Consider the following 20,171-nt stretch of genomic DNA (forward strand, 5'->3'; position numbering starts at 1 on the left):
GTTTGCGACCTATGAATTAAAGAAAATCTTCTTTTTTTCATATACATGTATAGACTGTCACAATTTCGAATATTAAACATAATCTTCTAAATGGGACCTTATAAATTATGTAATAATTTTAGTTATTCATAAGCAGGTGTACACGTAATGCGTGCATACTCTGTAATATACTTTATGCTCAAGGAAATAAGCGCAACGAGTCTTTTTTGCTGTAATCTTAACAAACCCTTGACATAATGCTACACTGTATATCATAGCACATCACAGTCGTTTATAATTAGGTTTTAAGTTATTTCATCTCCCCGTTTGTATTCCAAATGCTAGTACTTATAGCTCGCAGGAAGGCGTTGTTCATTTCCTCTAGAAATATTCTGAATGTTCTTTATTGGTACTTCAGTTAAAGAACCATGAACCATGCCGTTTGTGACAAGAAATCAAAGTACTGAGAGTACAAAAAACATGCATACATTATTGACTGGTATTTGGAAGTTATGGAAAGCATTTGTAGGAATTAACAGGTCTCAAACTTTACGACACATGCGCTTAAAAGATGCTGTGTCGAATGCCAAACAACGCTTGTGATATGCTAACTTAAATAAAAAAGCAACTTGAGGCATTGATAAATTTTAATACGGCGCTCACGTAACAAGAAAAACAGTGTGCTCCATGGGAATTTCTAGTTTTATATATATATAATGTAGACATATTCTATGAAATAATAAATATATTCTTTGATTATATCAATGGACGGATATACATAAAAGAACAGTAAAAAATTGACATTCTGTGTACAAAATTACACACGGACAAAAAATTAATAAATAACAAAAGAAAAGAAACAACCAGCAGAGTTAATACATATGCCCTTGGAAAATTGTTATACATATACTTGAAATAACAATCCTTTTAGAAGTAGCGCCTTTCTATGATGTAGATCTTGATAACAATAATAATTTTCTAAAGCTTTCGTACCTACTTTAAGCTTAATGAAATGTTTTGAAAATGGAAAAAATCAATGGATTAAACGATTTTGACTGATACAAACTTAAAAGAAAAAACCACGATCAAACAATCTAATTTTGCTCTCTTTTCAAATATAAAATACATAAAACTATGCTTATATTGAAACAGAAAACATTTATCACAGCTTCGCTTGATTAGAGCCTTTTCAAAATTGAAAATAAAACTCAATAAAAAATGGACACACGATTAAAAAAGGTACTAAATCTGAAAACCCGGAAAATCATATAAACTTCCATTTTCACATTTTTTAACGTAATGATAAAAATTAAGTCGACTTAAATAATGATATAAATACTATGAATATCAAACATAAATATTTTTGAAACAGTAGCTCATTCTTTCACACCGCCAAATATGGCCATTTATACGACGAAAGTCCAACGAAAGTTTAATACCTACACACGTGTATCTATATACAAGAACACACGAGTTAATACTTTTACTATAATATGATGTGAAGTTTATATGCTGGAGAGTATTAACAAGCAAAATTTACCCATATCCACAACCAGAAATACATTAATGTACATTATTGAATACCTTCTACCAGCAACATTCGGGCGAAAATCGCAATATTTTTGCAAACGCCTTCAGATAAGAATGCTAATATTGTATTTTGTTAAAGAAAGCGCAATTTCCTTAATTAAATACATGTAATAAAGATTCTAAACAGGAAGAATGTTGTTCATTGTTTGTTTGTTAAACTATAACAATCAGGATAGTCTGCAAGATCAAAATTTCAATTTAACAGTTTTGTTGTTATTCTAATCGATAACTATTTACATCCGTTTTATACAAACTAAAATCTTCCGAGTGATATTGTTAATAATTCATGCACTGAAGAGATTGTTGGTCTGAAAAAAAAGTTCTCTGTCACAGCTATGGTTTTTTTTTCGGTCAGACGGATGTCTAGTCACATCACTTCCGTTAACCTTCGTTGACAGTGGCGTATGGAGCACCGACCCTGTAATCTTTCTGTAATTCACATAACATACAATTATTAGTACTACACAATTACCTTAAGGAAAGCAATCGATTTAACAGTGTGTTGTCTGAAATTTAATTTGTATAGTCCCATAACCAAACCGGAATAAAAAGTTTCTTTATAAAACGTGTGTTTCTCACGCTATACATGTAAATGTCACGTGCAAAAAAACCAAGTCGCAGAATAACTAAGAAAAGTATCACATCTTTAAACAAATTGTGCTGAAAATAAAAATTCAAACAAATATGTCTACTCAATATTTTCATGATATATCGATACCAAAAACATTTGATTGCTTATTTTTCCTGAAAAAAAAATTAACCAATTTAGGAAAATGATAGATACCGGTACTCTGGATTTTTTTCTTTTAAGCGTATACATCTAAAATTGTGCTTTATATTTCTAATTAAGTCTTAATGGCGATGACAACATCGGTACTTAACAATGCAGAGGTGGGTTTGTGTATATTTGAAATTCACACATTGCCTTTCACCATATAAGCTTCCATCACCCCAGGGTTTAAAGCTTTGTCCATACCTAAAGGGACTAATGCGCTGTATGAGGCTTCTGACAAAACATGCATTAATATAGGTTAAAGGTTACAGGTCACATGCTTCATCGCAGTAAAACATTGCACTATGCCACTGATGCAAACCCTTCAGTTAGGTTCAATTTCTGTTACTAAATTAGGCTGGTTAATATAAACTTATTATGTTGATTAATCAATTGTTATGATCGCAATAACAGTCAGCTCCTTTGTTAGTCACTAATGGGGAAATTGTTCAAATCATACTCGGTAAGAAAGAAAATAAGGAAATACAATTACAAGTACTATCGCCTCCACCAGATACGTCAATTTAGTGTTCATCAGGTATTAGGTTTTAAAAATTTGGGTTTTGTGCAAACAATCACGTGACAATACGAAACTTTACTAATGCAAATGATCACGTGACAAATACGAAACCACGACTTGCTGTGTTTTGGGCACTCACCTGAGGGTAGTCTTCCCGATAGTCATACATATTGGCATGAGTACTAGTTACAGTGCTCTTTATAAATTTCTTAGGCATGGAACCTGGGGATAATCGTCCCTCCTGAATATCTCTGGCGGATAGCATGGGGTTCTGTAAAAGGTACCCTACATCTTCAACATACATCTAAGGTTTGGTGTCATGTTGGGAACGTACAGTGCGCAATATACTAAGCTTTTCTACACTTGATAAACATTATGTTAAGTTTTAACTGTTAATATTTTTTTAATTTCTACTTTATTATTTTCTTTTAATATTTTCCCAATTTTCTATAATATAATATTAAAAACTTGCACCATATTTAATTTTTAAAAAAAGGTAAGTTAAAGACGTCAATGCAATGCAGTTTAGATCAAGTGTTTTGTTATAAAGTTTGTGAAATTAAAGGAGTGAATTCAAAATTATTGAAATCATGTGTATGATAAATATAAATTTATTATGGGAGAAAATATGTCTGCAAATAATATGCGAGTTCCTTTGCAATTAGCCAGAGCGAAAATTATTTTGCTGAAGATTGTGACATTTGCAAAGAATGGTAGCAAAGGTTCAGGCTTTAAATGAGGATGAAAAAGAAGTTAATTTATTTATCATTTTGATCGTGCTAAAGAATCTGTGATGGCAGTTTTATCTCAGTTGATTAAACAGTCATTTACAGAATGTTCGTTAAGTATGCATTGCATTGGTTGTTAGTCACAGAGGACGAGGGAAAGCTAAGCTAGTGTTAGCAGTACGTGAACTAAGGGCCGAGTTGTCTAGCTGGGAACTATGAGCACAGAAGAGATCTAACCTGTCGAGGGGACCTTTGAGTTGCATAATACGCATCGTCATCTTTTAAAAAGAACTAAAACAAACATGGAGGATTCATCAGTTAGTGTCGTTTTAAAAAACACCTTACAACATGCAAAGATCAGTATCAAAAGTTCAGTTTATAGATCAGTTATTATTTTACTGATGAAAAAAATTATAAAAACCGGCACAACATATGCTTCAAACAAATGCCTTTTTTGGCATTTCACAAAATGCTTTGCGTTCATTGGTTACTCAAGCTGTGACATTAGCACCCACCTTTTCCGGTTCTACCTCTGACCAATCGTGCTTTCTGACATATTCTTCCGTGGCTTTCTGTTAAAATTACAGAGGTGCAACCATGTCAAAAACAACTACATGTATCATACACAATCACCACTTAACTACAGACTACATTTCATCATGCTAAAACAGACACCGTTACAAGAGCCACAATTCAATTCTTGTTTCATCTTCCATGTGTAACATACATACAATTCTTATAGGTGTGTGTTTGTTTTAATTTTAATAAGCAGTAATTTTAAAAATAATAATATTTGTTCATCCTGTAGATGCTATTCGATTAAAAAACAAACGAATCTTCAAGAAAGTAAAATTTCTCCATTTGTTCATTACATTTCAAAGCTTTCTTGAATTTGGTTCTAAAAATTCTTTGATAAAGTAAGGACACCAGGCTTTATGTGTTTAAGATGCTTCTCTTTATTAAATATTTTATGAAAGCAAATAGCAAAGCAAGACTCTAACAAAATCTTTACAAAGAACAAACCAAACATAATTCTTGTGCAAAATACAAACTTTACAAAGCAAACGGACAATAAAACAAATACTTAGAATGTATTTTTTTGTTTTGTTTCTGTTTTGATATGCACACTGTAAAAAGTTCTGAGAAAGATAGACAGAGAGAGATAGTTTATGAAGATGGTTCTGGTAGTGATGGCGGGCGGAGGACAGCTCTTACATCATGGGTGGGGCGGTGGATGATCTCATCCAAGTTGAACTTCCTCATGGTGTACCCCTTAGGTGCCCCTCCACCGGGTCTTCCCCAAAGGTTATCCATCGTGTCATAATGCTGAAAATAAATAAATGAAAAATGGTTTAAGATCGAATTTTCAATCCACTCTGCTTTTCATGGAACTACTAGTATTTTGTTATACATTGTAAATGAAAGCATAAAAAGTTTTTTTTTCTGTGCTCCCAGGCTTGAAATGAATTATCAAGTCATAAAAAATTTTACTCAGGAAATTTCACTTCACATTTCCTTAAAGAGGAAATTATTTTTAACCAACTTTAGGTTAAGGGCACACAAAGATAAATGTTTTCTTTGTTATGATTTTATAGTAGTTTTCTTACTTTCTTTCCTTCTTGGAAGTCCTTCATTTTGCCCAGTGCGTTCTTGCGGGACCGTTCTTCGTTCATGTTGTCCAAGAAATCGTGATACTGTTTCTGTTCAGCGATGTTCCTCGGCTGGCTTCCCATTTTCTGTTGAATATCACATCATAGAGAACATTGAATAATGTGTTTCACCACTACCACGTCATGCCGGTATAATGGCGTAGAATACATGTACCACTGTCGATATTATTATGTTATACAACTGCTGGTATAATTATGTAAAAAAAATTAAAGCAAAAAATTGTGTTTTGGTTTCGTTTTGCGTAACAAAATTATAAACTGAACAACCATAAAGCAAGCTTTCGTTATAGTAAGGTTAAATGAATTGTTAAAACCAACATATTACATTATAACATAAATTATTTGTAACATCCACACAATTCAATACAATCATATAAGCTTTAGAAAGCTTTAGAAACTCCGACAACTGAGAGACGCACAGAGAAGGTGTGACAACACAAGATAGGAAGCAGGTGTTATACTGTTTATCTAATTCAGAACGTTCCTCAACAATAAATATACAAAGTTTAGAAACAAACTACGAAATCCATATCACATGTCTTAAAAGGTAAAACAATATAACTAGAAGGATTAATTCAATAAAATATATAGGCCTACATGTAAGTATGTTTACTGGGTCTATGTTAATTTGCTGCTAATTTCTACAGTCATAATTCACTGCCCAGAAGAAATTACCGGTTAAAAAGCATTACAAATTACAGGAAAAAAAATAGATCTAATTCAAAACTAGGAACAAAAAACTATTCTTCTTTGATAGTCTACAAATATCTACAGTCCATTCGTCTAACATCAGTACTGTACACATATTAGTGATAAGTAAAGCCAGACGCTGTTTGAAGACAAAGGGTTTTTTTCTGCATAGTAAGAGTGCCTATGTCAGTGTGCCAAAGGAAAAGATCACACCCTCATAGTATACCTGCAGTGACACATCAGAATTCCCCAGATGATGATTTCTAAGGGACCCAGTAATGGGGTCCCTTCTGGGTTTGCCAGTTAACTTATCATCAATGATAACGGCCAATTCACCATGCTGTAACAAATATAGCAAATGACTTAATATTTTAAGGAGGCTCATCAAATTACCTGTAGGGATACGTCAGAGTTACCAAGATGATGGTTCTCTAACAGTCCTGTGACGGGGTTACGCCGGGGTTTCCCTACAACTTTATCATTAATTAATACTGCGAGTTCTCCGATCTGTAAGATAAAGTAGATCAAAACACATTAAAGGTTTTCTCGATAAATTTTGGTAAATGTTTCCCTCTTGCTGATGAATTTCATGTAAGCAACCTGCCCTAGATGAAGAAAATTGTTTTTCAAACATCAAACAAAAATTTACAGTTAAAAAACGCATAAGAATGTCGAAAAATATAAAATTTTATAAAGAAACATAATTTTCTACAAGAAAATAAATTAATACAATACTAAGCAATACTTCAAAAGTTTTGCAATGTAACATCGTTCTACATAATTATAATTTAACTACATGCTTTTTAAATTCAAGCTCATAAAAAGAAAAGAAATACACGTTTACAAAGTATTTGTTTATTTCACATTTTTTTTAAATTTAATTAGTCATACCGGTCTCCTCTTTTCTTCCTTTTCTTTCTGCCTCTTATAATTCTGGACTTCCAATTGTTCACCTGATGGAAGAATAATAAATACAAAAGATCAAGTACAAAATATGACAGAATCACGAGCAAATGTCAAGTTTCAGAGGGCGACAGAAATTTTTACCTAATTCCGCATAGTAGATTTTTGCCTTGATCGCATTCTGCCTCTTTTCATAATCAGAAAGCTAAAAAAACCAACCAAACAAAAATGAGTCAGTCAAATTGGTCCAAATAATAAACCAAATGAAAATAAATTATCTATCATAATCTACTTATGTTTGTAAATAATTGTTTATAATAACTTTGATACAAATGCCTTCTTTTAATTTTTTAAAATTTAACTAGAGGTATCATTATTGGTAATTTATGCTTTATGTGAACAGACCTGCCATCTAGCACCAAAGATATATAGATAGATATGCCTATTACCCATGCAATAATATATGCATACATAATGCAACTGTGCATTTATTAAATAAAAGTTATCACTGTATTAAAAACTGTTTACAATACAAAATGAGTAATTTGTGTTGCATGCTTTTAAAACGATAACTATACTGAATTTTTAAACTTAGTTTCGCGCTAATGTAAATGCAGATAGGAGGAACGTTAATTTATTCTTCAAACAGAATGAATTTCACAACAACAAAGGAAGGGTAAACTGCAAAATTTGGAGACGTCTTAAATGAAATTAAAATGAAACTTAAATCAAACTGAAACATCACTCCTTGAAAATATCACAAACATTGGGGAATCAAACAATAGAGAAAAAAACAGCACAAAACAATCAGTGATTTGCGGAGGATTTTTTAAAAGTTTATGTTCTGTTCAACAAAGAAAGCTAGATTTGATAAAAGTACTAAGAAAGAAAGAAATTTTTCTGCAATAAACAAATATTACGATTTTTTAAAAGATATTATATTCTTTAGAAATTTTAACGTTTAAACGTTACAGCAATACAGTGAGAAATGTTGCTTTTGTGTTATATCCATAAGACAGAAGAAGTGTTAAATTAGTAAATCCAAATAAACATTAAAATAGCAGGAAATGATCTCTCTGGCTGTCAATTAAGTAACATATACGAGAGGATGTCACTAACTGACGAAAACGCTGAAAGTGACGCCCATGTGAGATGTCTAGCAGTATACTTACGTTGTTACTTAAATAGTGCCGCTGCAAAAAGCATGTGATTTAAGATTGATGTGTATCCTTTCTTAAAACACAGGACTTTATACACGCAAGCAATTTAGTAAAAGCAAACAGACAATGAATATCTCCCTTAAACAATTAAACCCATATCTCAAATCAAAAAAAAAAAAAACATTCCCCACAAGTTTTAATGTTTCTAAAATAAATATTATTTAACTTTTGTAAATTTCCAATTCAATTCAAGTAAAGAGTCAGTAATATAAGATAGTTTTGCAAAAAAGTTATTAGTAGATACTTAAATGCTTACATCTGAATGGCCATGCAAGATTGTATTAACTTTGCCGGCGTCGTCTTTAACTGGTGCCCCTCCCCCGGATCTTCCGAACGGGTGATAGATGGGATGCATTTCCATGTTTGGCTTTCTAGGCTTTCCAGTTCTGCCGAGATTATCATACTCCTCGAACGGGTTTGTTGCGCTCCTGTATGTGTCTGGAGCTATCAAAGTTAGATAAAGAATGAATGAAATGAACATGATTTATAGGCATTGATTCTTCTTTGATAATCGAAATTGTCATTTGTTGTTCGAATAATTTTCTTGCTATAAGGTACTAGTAAATGGTAAGCATAAAGTTATTTGTTTTACTTTTTAAGCTTATTGTAAATTAGTGACTTATATTAAATACATGATTAAGAAAATTGTAGAAAAAAATTAATGAATAAGTTGTGTTAAAATAATGGTTATCGATTATCGTACATGTACCAGACATGAACTATTGAAAGCAGGTTCACAACATTATGGACCATGCATTGAGGTCATGCCAATAATACTAGTATAGTATTATTATCTCTTCCTCCTTAAATTTTATCATAAGGTTAGAATTAAATTAATATTAATGTTCGTTGTTGAAACAAAATTTATCAACACGACACAACACTAACACGTTTTAGAATTATTAATTGTTGGGAATTTTAAAAGTATATATTAAACTGCTGTGATTATTTTGCGTTCTTATGTTGTCTTATAAAAGTGTGCTTATTCAGAATATAATGCCAAAAGATAAAAGAAAAATTAATAATACAACACTTATATACTACAGTACAATGTTTATTAAAAGCTATAAAATAAAATTGTAACGAAGAAACAAAAAGATTATGATATTAAGCTTAATACGACAATCTGCTATCAATTACCTCTGTGCTCTAGAAAATCGTAAACTGATTAAATTAATCATATTTTATATACGCAGATATATATTGCCCTCATTTGTCCAAATTTAAAATATAATCTTTGAAGAACTACGTGCCAAACACGACTTGCAAAAATATAATATTTTTGTAATGTGCAGCTAATCTTTCTTTAAAAGTTTTCATATTTTTGTCATGTAATGCAAGTATATGTACTTTTCTTTCATATAACGGTAAAACTGCATAGTATCTCCCCTTATCTTCTTTCGCCTTTATTATTACATTTCCTGATACATTTTTTTCTTCTTTTTGCTTTATTTGTCAGAGAATGATTGTCGTATTAGTGTTAATTGCAAAACAATAATAACCTGTGCGTGGATTACCTCCTCTTTCATACGAATCGCCATAACCATTCTACAAAAATATAAAGAAAAGTTTCGGATTAAAAAAAATCACAAGAGCAGAACACTTCATTGCTAACAATCATTTTTTTCACTTTTTTGCCGAAATGAAACCCGGTTAACAATTAAAAAAATTGCATATACGAACATAGACAATGAAGTTGTTGAATATCTCAATACACAGGCATATATGATTTGAAATGAGCTCAAAAATGCAAATATCAGTCAGTTAAAATGTAAAAAAAACAAAAATAAATCTCGAAAATATTTTTGGGCTGTTAGACTTAAAAACAACTCGTTGATTACTTGCATGAAATACAGATTTGTTTTGATTAAGCATAACCCCAAACTGTTTTGGAAACATACATGTACATCGATACAAATGTTAAAGGTTGAACGCCAATTCACACGCTACCTTCCTACTCCTGAAAGACCTTCTGATATTCTTAAGATAACCATCAGAATTCCGTAGAGGGTTCCCTATTCCTTTTCCCCAAGGATCATACTCATCAAGCTGTTAAATCAGAGAGTGTTAGGAAAGAAAGAGAGGAGAGAGGAAAGTAAAGAAGATACATTTGGTAAGAAAGTTAGAATCTAGAAAGAAGGAAAGGTTAAGAGAAAGTAGAGATGTGTCCCCAAATGGTTAATTGCTAATATTAACCCCCAATACCAGTTTATGAATTTGTATAATAAGGTATAAATGTATTTACCTGTCGTCTTTCTTGGAATGAATCTGTAAATATTATAAAAGAAAAAATATTAAGCGGACAAGTTTTTAATAACATTCCATGTTAATATACTAAATTTTCAAATTGAGATATTTTATTCAATTCACATTCAATACATTTGTTATATAAGTTTAAGACATTTGCTTAAGTGATATGGTTATTATAGATAATATCCAAGTTACACAAAAATCAGTTTTAATTTGTTTAACCATTAAAGCCATACCTCTGGCTTGAACTTTCATAAGTTCGATTGCGTCCATACTATTGTAAAGTTTTCTTTTTAAACGCAAGTGATTTCCTTTAACATGTGAAAAAGGGGGAAATAAAAAAAATATTAGAGCATGCATATAGAAGAGGGTGCAGATAAAATAATGCAGTGTATATTCAACGAAAAAACAGATATCTAAAAACTAAAGAAAATGCAAGAAATAAGTGTAGCATAAGCTTTTAGTAAAGAATGTAATAAGCAGAAAATACATAGGATGCTTCAAATCAATGGAGTAAGAAAAAGAATTTAAACGCGAAGATATAAACAGAGTGAAGTCGGACAAGATACTTGCCAGATTTTGACAGATTAGGGGCACCACCTCCAGGTTTACCATACGGAAAGGTGGCACACTAAAAGAGTATAGAGAGAAAGAAGGACAGTGTAGAAAGTAGAAGACACGGGACAACATGCAGTCTCCGTCAGATTGAAGAAACAAGCTGGTGACATGTTAGAAATAGTAAGTAAGTCGATATGAAAACGGTCAATAAGGCTGAAAGGAAACAGTGAGTTATACTGGATGAAGAACGTAAGGCTGTAATCAGTGCTAGTTAGCGGGGTGAGGAGGACATAGTCAATTGGCTGCTACAACAAAAAGCATTACAGAAAGTGCAAGTGTAAAGCAAGAGTCAGGAGCGGTTACAGGATGTGTCTATGGTTACCTGGTCTTCTATCCGTTGCCGCTGCTTTTAACTGTAAAAATGAGCACATTCGAGTAAAATTTTATGTCAACTTTATGAATAAAAGAAATGCTTTCTAGACTAACGCCGTAGTATAAGACTTACATGATCCAGTTCCTGTTTAAGAGTGTGTAATTTTTCCTCTTGGTTTCGGAGAGACTCTTGTTTTTGTTGCATTTCTGAAAAATAATAAACGTTTGTTAAAATTGTTGTTTGTTGATTTGTTGATATCGTCGGTTTAAAGGTTGCCGTTCATGAAATTTATTATTGTAGAAAAAATTAAGTAACAATATTTTGTCACTACAGATCGTATTGTATATTCATTAAAAGTTGAATTTATGTGATAATGATAAAATAATGTTCCAATACTGTGGAATTATTATATATTAATATATTTCATGAAGGTGGGAATTCAAAGAGATTTTGTGGAACTCTTTTACATTTCACGGTAACATAAGATTCTTTTTTAGTTTTGCTGTAGCTGCAAATCAGCATCTTTAATAAATTTAAATCGTTTTATTATTTGCTTTAGCTGTAGAAAATTCACGTCAGTCAGCATGCAAAAATAAAAAGCAAAGTGTTAAAAAAGTACATGAATATGACATTTTGAAAGAAGGAAAATATGCAGACATGCAGTTATCGAAGATGAATCAAACCGATATTTAAAAGATTTAAATTTCAAAAGCGTTGAAAGGATGTTGTTTGCATTTTGTTGTTGTTGTTTATTTACATCAAAATCTTTAAGGTTTTCATTTTTTTTCGGGAGGGGGATATAGTGATTTTTTTAAAGCAGACGATATCAAAGCATTTAAATGTTATTGTTTGCATTTTGTTCCTTTTTTTGTGGCTCATGCAGTGAGTTTTTTTTTCTTATAAGCGCACGAAGTCAAACAACAGAAAGGGGTGACAAGTATTACTCAGATCGTTGGCGTATTCTTGCTGATTGTGCGGACTTTTTTCGTATCGGATAACATTTTCTACTTCCGGTCTGCTCCGGTCCTGAAAATGGATAATTTTGGCAGTGTTCAAGTGAGTTTTCACGTGATTTCCAGAAACGGTTCTAAGGGGAGCACCGCCCCCTGGGGTGCCGAGACGGTCAACAATAGATCCGTTGGGCTGTGATAGAGAGAAGAAGAGAAAGAAAGAAAGATAGAATGAAGTAAAGAAAAGGAAAGAAAAGTTTGATAGAGAGAGAAGAAATGTTTTTGGAATGAAAATTCAAACTTAACAAATACTAGTAACAGATGAGTTAAGCATAAGGTTTATTTTTAATTTAGTATATAATTTTAACATTGTTCTGAGTTGCGGTGAATTTACGTCTTCATTTTAAACTAATGATAACGAGACTTTGTTTGGTGAAGCTTACGCCAATCGGAAGGTTAGGTACCATCCCATCTTGTTGGGTTTGACCGTTTCTCGATTCGAAGGGAGATTTATTCTTTGGAGAGTCGGCATTGGGTGCTAGATTTGAAACAAATTAACTTAAGCTACAACATGTATGGCTTAAATTTCATATATCGACGGGCAATTTGCACGTCCTTTAAACAGAAAAAATACACGTTACAGTCTTTATTGCATTGTCATAGAATTGTGAAGAAAATTGTACTCACCAGGATCACGCTTCATCTGTTCGAACCTGGTGCGATCTCTTGGACCTGACGGGTCATAGCCAACTCTATCCTGAAATTTATGGAGGAGTTCATGCATGACCGTGGCTCTGCCGGGATGAACCCGGAGATGGTTTGGATTGTCGTCATAAGCGAATAGTTTCCAGTTCTCTTTGAACTTATTGTGATTGTTATCATTATCACACTGGTCTCTCTGTGCAAGAAAGCAGGAAAGGAAGAAGACAGAAGAATGAGAAAGACAGAAAGTAAACGACAGTAAGAAATAGGACAGAGAAAGAGCAATAGTAACGATGTCTGGTTTGCAAACTCAAGAAAAGAGCAAAGAACCTTAACGAAAATGATATACAGAACTGAAAGAAAGAAAACAAAAAGCAGACGACAACTAAAGAGGTCAAAGGTCACAACAAGAAGAGAGATCAGATCAAGTGGCCAAGCATTCGCTGATGACAACATACCATTTTACAAATATAAAACAAATACTTCGTGATTTTTGAATTATGAATTATAATTGTGAATTACATTTCAAAAGATTTTATTAGTATTCCGATCTAGATAATTGTTACAAAGCCTATTGTAAGTCATTTTCTACATTGTATGTTAAGATGGTTATTTTGAAGGTTCTCTTTTTACCACACAGTATTAGAATAGAGATATCACTACAAATCAAAATACATAAGGTTATTAAACGTAACATTAGTAAAGGCTGGTGACATAATAAAGTTAGTTCTCTATATAACTGAAGAAGTAAAACCAAACATACTAAACTGGAAACTTTCATCTTTCAAGTTGATTTAAAGATGTTACAAGTTATTTTCTTGAAAAGCTCAGTAAATCACAAACAAAAACCACAACTCTCGTGTTATAAATACTAAGCATTACTTTCATGAATGGACTCATGTCAATCATTTTGTCGTTTTCTGTCGGCTGCAAAACAACACATAAATAAACTTCATTGGTTAGTTACCATCCCCCACTTATCCCATACAATCGCCTTACAATCCCTGTTACATTGCGCAACTATAAACCATGAGTGTTAAGAAAGCTAAGCCCATTACACAGCTTTAGTATAAGTCATCTAATATTCAATGAAGAACTATAAGACAGCGGTTAAGACTTAATTTTTTATAAAAAAAAATATTTTTTCGCTTTTGCTTTTGATTTGTTTCTTCCAAACATTTTGAACTATGCAATATACATGTGTCAATCAATTTGACATGCCCTTGACTAAATTTTTTTTTTTTGCTTTTAATAAACGGAATTGATAATGGTACCCATCAACTTGATAGTTCTATTTAGACTTGGGCTCTAGCATTTTTTGCATGTGTCTGATTTCTATGTTAAATATCTAAATCAAGGTAAAAGACCCCACGCTCCGCATGCAAAGAATGAGCAGACGATTGTTAAAATGATCTGAATGAAAAAAAATAATAAAAGACAGAGCACCGTCTCCCATAAAAAAATATTAAAATGACTACAGCTTTAATGAACTCCAATGCAGTCCTGTACAATTAACTTTTGTAATTATCTTTTTTATCTCCCCGAGCTTTGACAAAATGAATCAGTTTAGGATGATTGACAGGTCTCTAAAAGCAACCACTGCAGGGTCGGATTCATGCTAGCTTTGGGTTTTTTTTGTATAGGACTGCATGAATTCTACTATTAGACTGTCTAGAATGAGCATGCTGTTAGTGATTTCGTTATAAATATGCTGTCACCGAGTGTTTGATTACATCTATAGAGTGATACCTGGGCTATTTCTTTCCTAAAATCAATCTTTTCTAACTCGGGATATGCTGGTTCCTGTATTCAGTATATAGTAGAATACGCGTCAGACAAACTATGTGTTACATTGGATATGGGATATACCCAAAATACACAACATTATCATATACCCACAACACGCAATACTATTGGTGGAGAAAACATACATGATAATATCATATTAACAGGCTAAGTTAATTTCTACTCTTGCAGAAAAATCAAAATATACATCATAATTGCAGACTACGTTTATATTCAGTATTGTAATTTCTAATTGTGTTCAGGCACTAAGCAAATCAAATAATATTAATACAAATCTATGCGTATATCGAACAGTAGCATTGCAATATTACTCTTTATGTGCAAAGTTATTATATAATTCTTTCCTGGCCCCCCCTCCCTCTTTTCAAACTGTGGGCCATGGCCCTCCCTTTCCTCCTTCTGTGACTGCTCATCTTGCCATGTACTTAAGAAATGGACGTAATAGCTGAGGCTACAGTTCCTTACCCATTTATCCTTGTACTCAGTATTCTCCGAGGGGTCGAGTTGGTATTCGGTAAATTTCTGCTTTCTGGTATCGGCCTGCAAAGTGTTGTCATAGAGAATGTACACGCAACAATCATTCTGTTGAATTGATATATTTGGGACTTAGGTTGGACGGGACTTACTTATATAGGATATATAGGGAGAAGGTATTAATAGTGCGTGATGGTTAATATAAAATGTGATCAAGGCTTGAAGCTTGCCAGCACGTGTGTTTTTCAACTATTTATAGATATATGAATTCACTACTTAAATATTTAAAAATATTTTGAAGATTACGTTTCATACTAGAAAAGAATTCAATCGTTTGCAATCTACTTAGACTTAACAGGCTCTGGTTTGACCTATACAGCGAAAGTAATCTCTCTCTCTCTCTCTCTCTTTCTCTCTCTCTTAGAGAATCGGTCTATATCAAATTCATCATCTATTCGCACCAAAATAGTGATTTAAGTGCTATTATGTAAGATATACATGTAGTCACTCTTTGATACATAATTTTTTTTTATCAAGGACGATAGTATGAATAGCGCTTTACGTAGAAATTGAAATTTTCACTTCTTAGTTTAGGTCATTTTTTCAGATGAGATCTATATTTTCCAGAGCCTGTTAGGATAACCGTATAATCAACACACGAGAAGCTACGCTACACCTCTATGTACAAATATGGACGTATAAGAGTTCCGCTTGACTTACCATCGGCGCTCCACCCCCGGGACGACCCCATGGATTGTAATTTTTTAACATTTCCATGTCCTAAAATTCATAATGATGAAGAGAATGTTAAGACTAACAAAAGCATGCGATAAGTGAAATAAAAACGATAAAACTTAATGATAGCATGAACAGATTAACACAGCACTGCGCGCATGATGTAATTTTTAACAGGAAACCTAAAGAGATATGTTCGATTGGTTATGCCGGTTATACACAGCAGTCTCCTCTCTATCAAAGCGTTGCCATTCGTTACGTATACCTGTGAGATTTGTTAGGATGTTCATGCAGCTTTTGTCATGTCAGAACCTTTCCGAGTTGTGTAATCATATATTAAATTAATTGTCAATTAGAACTTCAAACCCCATGCAATAAGTGACAATTTATTGGTTGCTCGGTTTCCTACAAGACCACTTCTAGAAGACATGATCTGAAATAAATACTCCCGATGACATCCGGAAACTCGAGAGTTTGTTTTTCCTTATACATTTGTTCTGTGACATTGCCTATTTGATGAACAGAAATCTAAGAGATCTGCCAAGAAAACGGTGCAGTTGTGGACCTGTGATAAAATGCGGTCTTAAAAATCAAAATTCTTCAACATCCATTAAATTCACACGTACCTTGAAACAACAGATTTTTTTTTTTACAAAGACTTGAAAGATAACAAATGGCAAAGTTCAGACACAATCACTCAACACCTATGAGAAACTACTCAATACAAGAGAAGAAATAGAGATAAAAAGATATTGGCGATATATATACCAAAAACAGCAGATTTCAAAGAAAGAAGATGAGTTTACATATATTTATAACAACCTGTCTTCTTTGCTCCAACATATCCTCGTGCTGTTAAAACCAGTAAACAAGTGTTTTATAACACATTAAATTTCGCATATCAAGGCATATCATTTTTGACTGACAACTACGGTAACACTATTAAGTTCCCTGTATAAATTAAGCGGTGACGTAATATTACTTACCCTCTTCCTCTCCTCATCCCTATCCCTCATTCTCAATTGTTCTTGATATCTTATCCTCTGTCTATCCTGTTCAGTTTCAACCATTTCTTTGCGCAATCTATCACGATCGTTTTCGCTAACAACAGAAAAGCGAATGAAGATATGATGACGTCACAATGAGTTTTTAACTTCATTACAGAATCATGACGTCACAATGCAAATAGAACCTTCCGCGTAAAATAGAAAAACTGTGTATTGATTTACCCTCTATCAAAATCCATTCCCCTCATTGGTCCGGGTCGGACTTGTTGAGATTCGGCAATTCGCGGATCGTTAGATCCGTATTGTAGACTTTTGTGTCCCTCGTCTATTTTTGGCCGTGCTATCAAAATATGAATAAAAATCTGTAAGGTTGTTCCGAACAAATCCATAAAAAAAACATGCACTTTTGAAAAAAAATAAAAAAAAGATATAAATCTTTGTCCAGAAAAATAAATTTTTACTTTGAAATTTAAATTGAACGCATTTACGAAATATTGGCATTCTCTTAATGATACAATTGTTGCTGTTTTTTATACATAAAATGCATCATTTATTTGACCATCCTTTCAATTTTGCAGAGAGGAGATATTAATTCAAGTGTAATTTTAATAAGGTTCAATCAACAAAACTTAATGTTAGAACACTACTTTGCCGAGTGCGCATTCCTGCAAGATTAATATTTTTAACGTTTATTTATTCATAAATAATAAATTATAAATACAGTGCATTTAGTACTGAAAATAAGGAAACTCAAAGAAGCTCACACAGTCGCTTAAAAAATTGGAGAGGTGCTTGTTTAAAAGGGGATAGTTGTTTTGGATATTAAAAAGGCAAAACGTTTGCCACTTTTTAAAATTTTGAATAAATTATACATCTCTTTGAAAATCAAAGAAACATTTTCAACAAAACATTTTAAATCATAGGCATTAAATTAACAGATGAAAATCACGAAGAATTAAACGCAAATGCAAAATAGCTGCCGAAAAAGTAACTAAATAAGAAATAGCCAATCATAACTCATGTAACAAAACGTTTTGCTCTATGAAGACTCGTAACAGGCCCCGGGGCCATAAAAGTTAGACGAGCTCACTTTTGATCTCAGTCTCACTTTTAGAAAAAGGAATATATAGTGGAAAAGTGAGACTGAGATCAAAGGTGAGCTCGTCTAAGTTTTATGGCCCCGGGCCCAGGTCTATAAGAAGCTAGCTTCTATTACCATCACCGGGGTGGTATGTTACAATTTCCGGCGCCTGCGGCTTCGGTGCGACCGGCTCAACCTTTCTTGCTGAAAGAGGAAGTGTGTGATCACTTGAATTTTCCCTAGTTTCACTCCAACATAAGTAAGATGAGGTATAAACACAATCCAAAAAATGCTAGAAATCAAGTATCAAGTTAGCGCATTCTTCAACTCTGTTAACACTTCTTCAACATCAAAACTGCCGTCAAGTAGAAAGGGTTAATGTGGCTTTCCATTCAGTCGTGGGTAACTAGGCAGGTTAGATACAGCTCTAGCTATCGGTAAGAACGTGAAAGTAGTTGATTCTTCTCTTTATAATCAATTTATAATGCATATACAAAGACCTTATGAAGAAGCCACTCGTGTAAATCTGTTTTACAATCCCGAGTGCCCTCTTTGAATGCCGGGTTTTGAATTATTGATTCTACAGTTTTCAAAGGAGCAGAGTTTTTGAACATTTACAACCAAATATGTATGCATGGTTTCTTGTTCTGTCCAATTCATCAATCGTTTTGATCAGAAGTACGGTATGTGACCGTTGGGTTACAAAAAAAAAGAGAAGAATCGTGACACGAAATTATGACGTAGTAGGTTAAGTGACCATGGTAACAATGCACTACCATTGTCCATTCCGGAACTGGACCTCATTGGTGGCGTTGCACGCGGTCTGGCAGAAGGCCGGTCAGTTTTGGCGCGCTCAAAACCTGGTTATGTGAAACGTTTTGATAGATTTAAACAGTACGCTGTATTGTTAGTTAACCTTACTAAAAATCTTAAAAATAAAATGTATTTGTATGGGCCTACTCAGAAAACTCATATAAAATATGAAATCGAATCAATATTATTTTTCAACTGCATGGCAACACCATCGAAATGGAGTGGGGAACAAAACAGTATTAGCTACTAAATTGTGAATGAAATCGTTTTCCTGTCCAAAAATTTCATCAGACGAGACAATTTTTTTAGTAATATTTTTCATATATTCGTCCAATTTGTAGTACCCTTGCAGTTTTTTTTTTTTTGCAAATATAGATCGTAGGGTGGATCTGGCTGTCTTCGTTTTCCCAGGTTTTCCGCAGGTCTCGTTATGTTTGGATTATAAAGGTTAGTTTTGGGAAAAACAAGCAAGATATTCACTTCCATCATAGCTCCTACTGTGTTGCATGCGGTAAACGGTGTACAAATGGAGAGCTATTGTATATTTGTATTTTGGTTATTGCTAGTATCTCATTGTTTCTTTACTTTCTTGCACCTTACATGTACATATAGGTTGTAGTATGGAAGCATAAGCTTGTTATACATACGTTACATTGCTAATTTGGGTTAATATTTTTAACTATTCTAATTCAACGACATGCTGGTTTTTTTTTCTTTCTATTGGTCAATTACTCACCATAATAATCTAAAAGGAATCAAAACTATCAGCAACCGTTCAAAAGCACGATTCAAAATCAACAAAACAATTGATCGAACAAAACCCTTAGTCCCATCTATAACATTTTGCTTGTGACCATAATTAAAAAGTATAAGAGGCATTACCTGTATCAAAGTGTTGTGTTTTGCCGAAATATCTGCTCGTATCCGTTCCATTCATTTCAGCGGCTGAATTTCTCTTGTACTGTGGGTTGTGGGGGTTGAAAAATCCCTCAGATGGATAACCTTTGAACCGGAAGTCCTGGTACAAGGGGTTATCGGTCGAGGTGTTGTTGGAGGTTTTCAAGTCACGTGGTCTTGCTGAGAAAAAAAAATGACAAATGGTGAACGCTACAAATTATTCATTTCTACTATTTTTTCCTTTTATTCAATATCTTTACATTTTCGTCTGGAATTTTTCTTTTTTTTCTTTCTGTTCCAAATATCAGTTCTTTTTAAAGCCCCTGGCACAATCATATTAAATGAAATATTAATATTGTAGGCGAAAGCTCTGTAAAACAAAACTTGCTTTAATTTCTCTCCATATGAAGCAAAAGCATTGCCTCAAACATCTATAACGTTTTGTTGCCCAGT

The 20,171-nt window shown here is 33.1% G+C and overlaps 1 protein-coding gene across 36 annotated transcripts in view; it reads right to left on the reverse strand.

Moving 5' to 3' along the window:
- Positions 1-608: 608 nt before the first annotated feature.
- LOC128189658 (zinc finger CCCH domain-containing protein 13-like) overlaps positions 609-20,171 on the reverse strand; it is a 31,446-nt gene continuing 11,883 nt past the window's right edge. For 4 of the 36 annotated variants that reach the window (XM_052861751.1, XM_052817087.1, XM_052819344.1 and 1 more), the window contains 28 exons: positions 19,704-19,898; positions 18,785-18,868; positions 17,150-17,267; positions 16,907-17,021; positions 16,743-16,772; positions 15,906-15,965; positions 15,177-15,251; positions 14,655-14,708; positions 12,891-12,960; positions 12,647-12,741; positions 12,198-12,396; positions 11,386-11,459; positions 11,263-11,293; positions 10,559-10,633; positions 10,318-10,340; positions 10,023-10,121; positions 9,575-9,620; positions 8,329-8,516; positions 8,025-8,045; positions 6,997-7,057; positions 6,841-6,902; positions 6,176-6,289; positions 5,197-5,325; positions 4,805-4,915; positions 4,105-4,161; positions 3,827-3,880; positions 3,001-3,132; positions 609-1,998 (listed from right to left, as the gene is read on the reverse strand). In XM_052861751.1, the coding sequence (XP_052717711.1) occupies positions 1,951-1,998; positions 3,001-3,132; positions 3,827-3,880; positions 4,105-4,161; positions 4,805-4,915; positions 5,197-5,325; positions 6,176-6,289; positions 6,841-6,902; positions 6,997-7,057; positions 8,025-8,045; positions 8,329-8,516; positions 9,575-9,620; positions 10,023-10,121; positions 10,318-10,340; positions 10,559-10,633; positions 11,263-11,293; positions 11,386-11,459; positions 12,198-12,396; positions 12,647-12,741; positions 12,891-12,960; positions 14,655-14,708; positions 15,177-15,251; positions 15,906-15,965; positions 16,743-16,772; positions 16,907-17,021; positions 17,150-17,267; positions 18,785-18,868; positions 19,704-19,898 (2,420 nt within the window). In that variant the 3' untranslated portion in view covers positions 609-1,950. Of the gene's footprint in view, positions 1,999-2,545; positions 2,576-3,000; positions 3,133-3,826; positions 3,881-4,104; positions 4,162-4,804; positions 4,916-5,196; positions 5,326-6,175; positions 6,290-6,342; positions 6,457-6,840; positions 6,903-6,996; positions 7,058-8,024; positions 8,046-8,328; positions 8,517-9,574; positions 9,621-10,022; positions 10,122-10,317; positions 10,341-10,558; positions 10,634-11,262; positions 11,294-11,385; positions 11,460-12,197; positions 12,397-12,646; positions 12,742-12,890; positions 12,961-13,787; positions 13,833-14,654; positions 14,709-15,176; positions 15,252-15,905; positions 15,966-16,742; positions 16,773-16,906; positions 17,022-17,149; positions 17,268-18,143; positions 18,213-18,784; positions 18,869-19,703; positions 19,899-20,171 lie in introns of all 36 variants that reach the window. The other 32 variants (XM_052817829.1, XM_052862523.1, XM_052863837.1 and 29 more) reach the window with 32 other exon arrangements.

This window comes from Crassostrea angulata, chromosome 1, assembly GCF_025612915.1.
Source record: "Crassostrea angulata isolate pt1a10 chromosome 1, ASM2561291v2, whole genome shotgun sequence".
Lineage (NCBI taxonomy): Eukaryota > Metazoa > Mollusca > Bivalvia > Ostreida > Ostreidae > Magallana > Magallana angulata.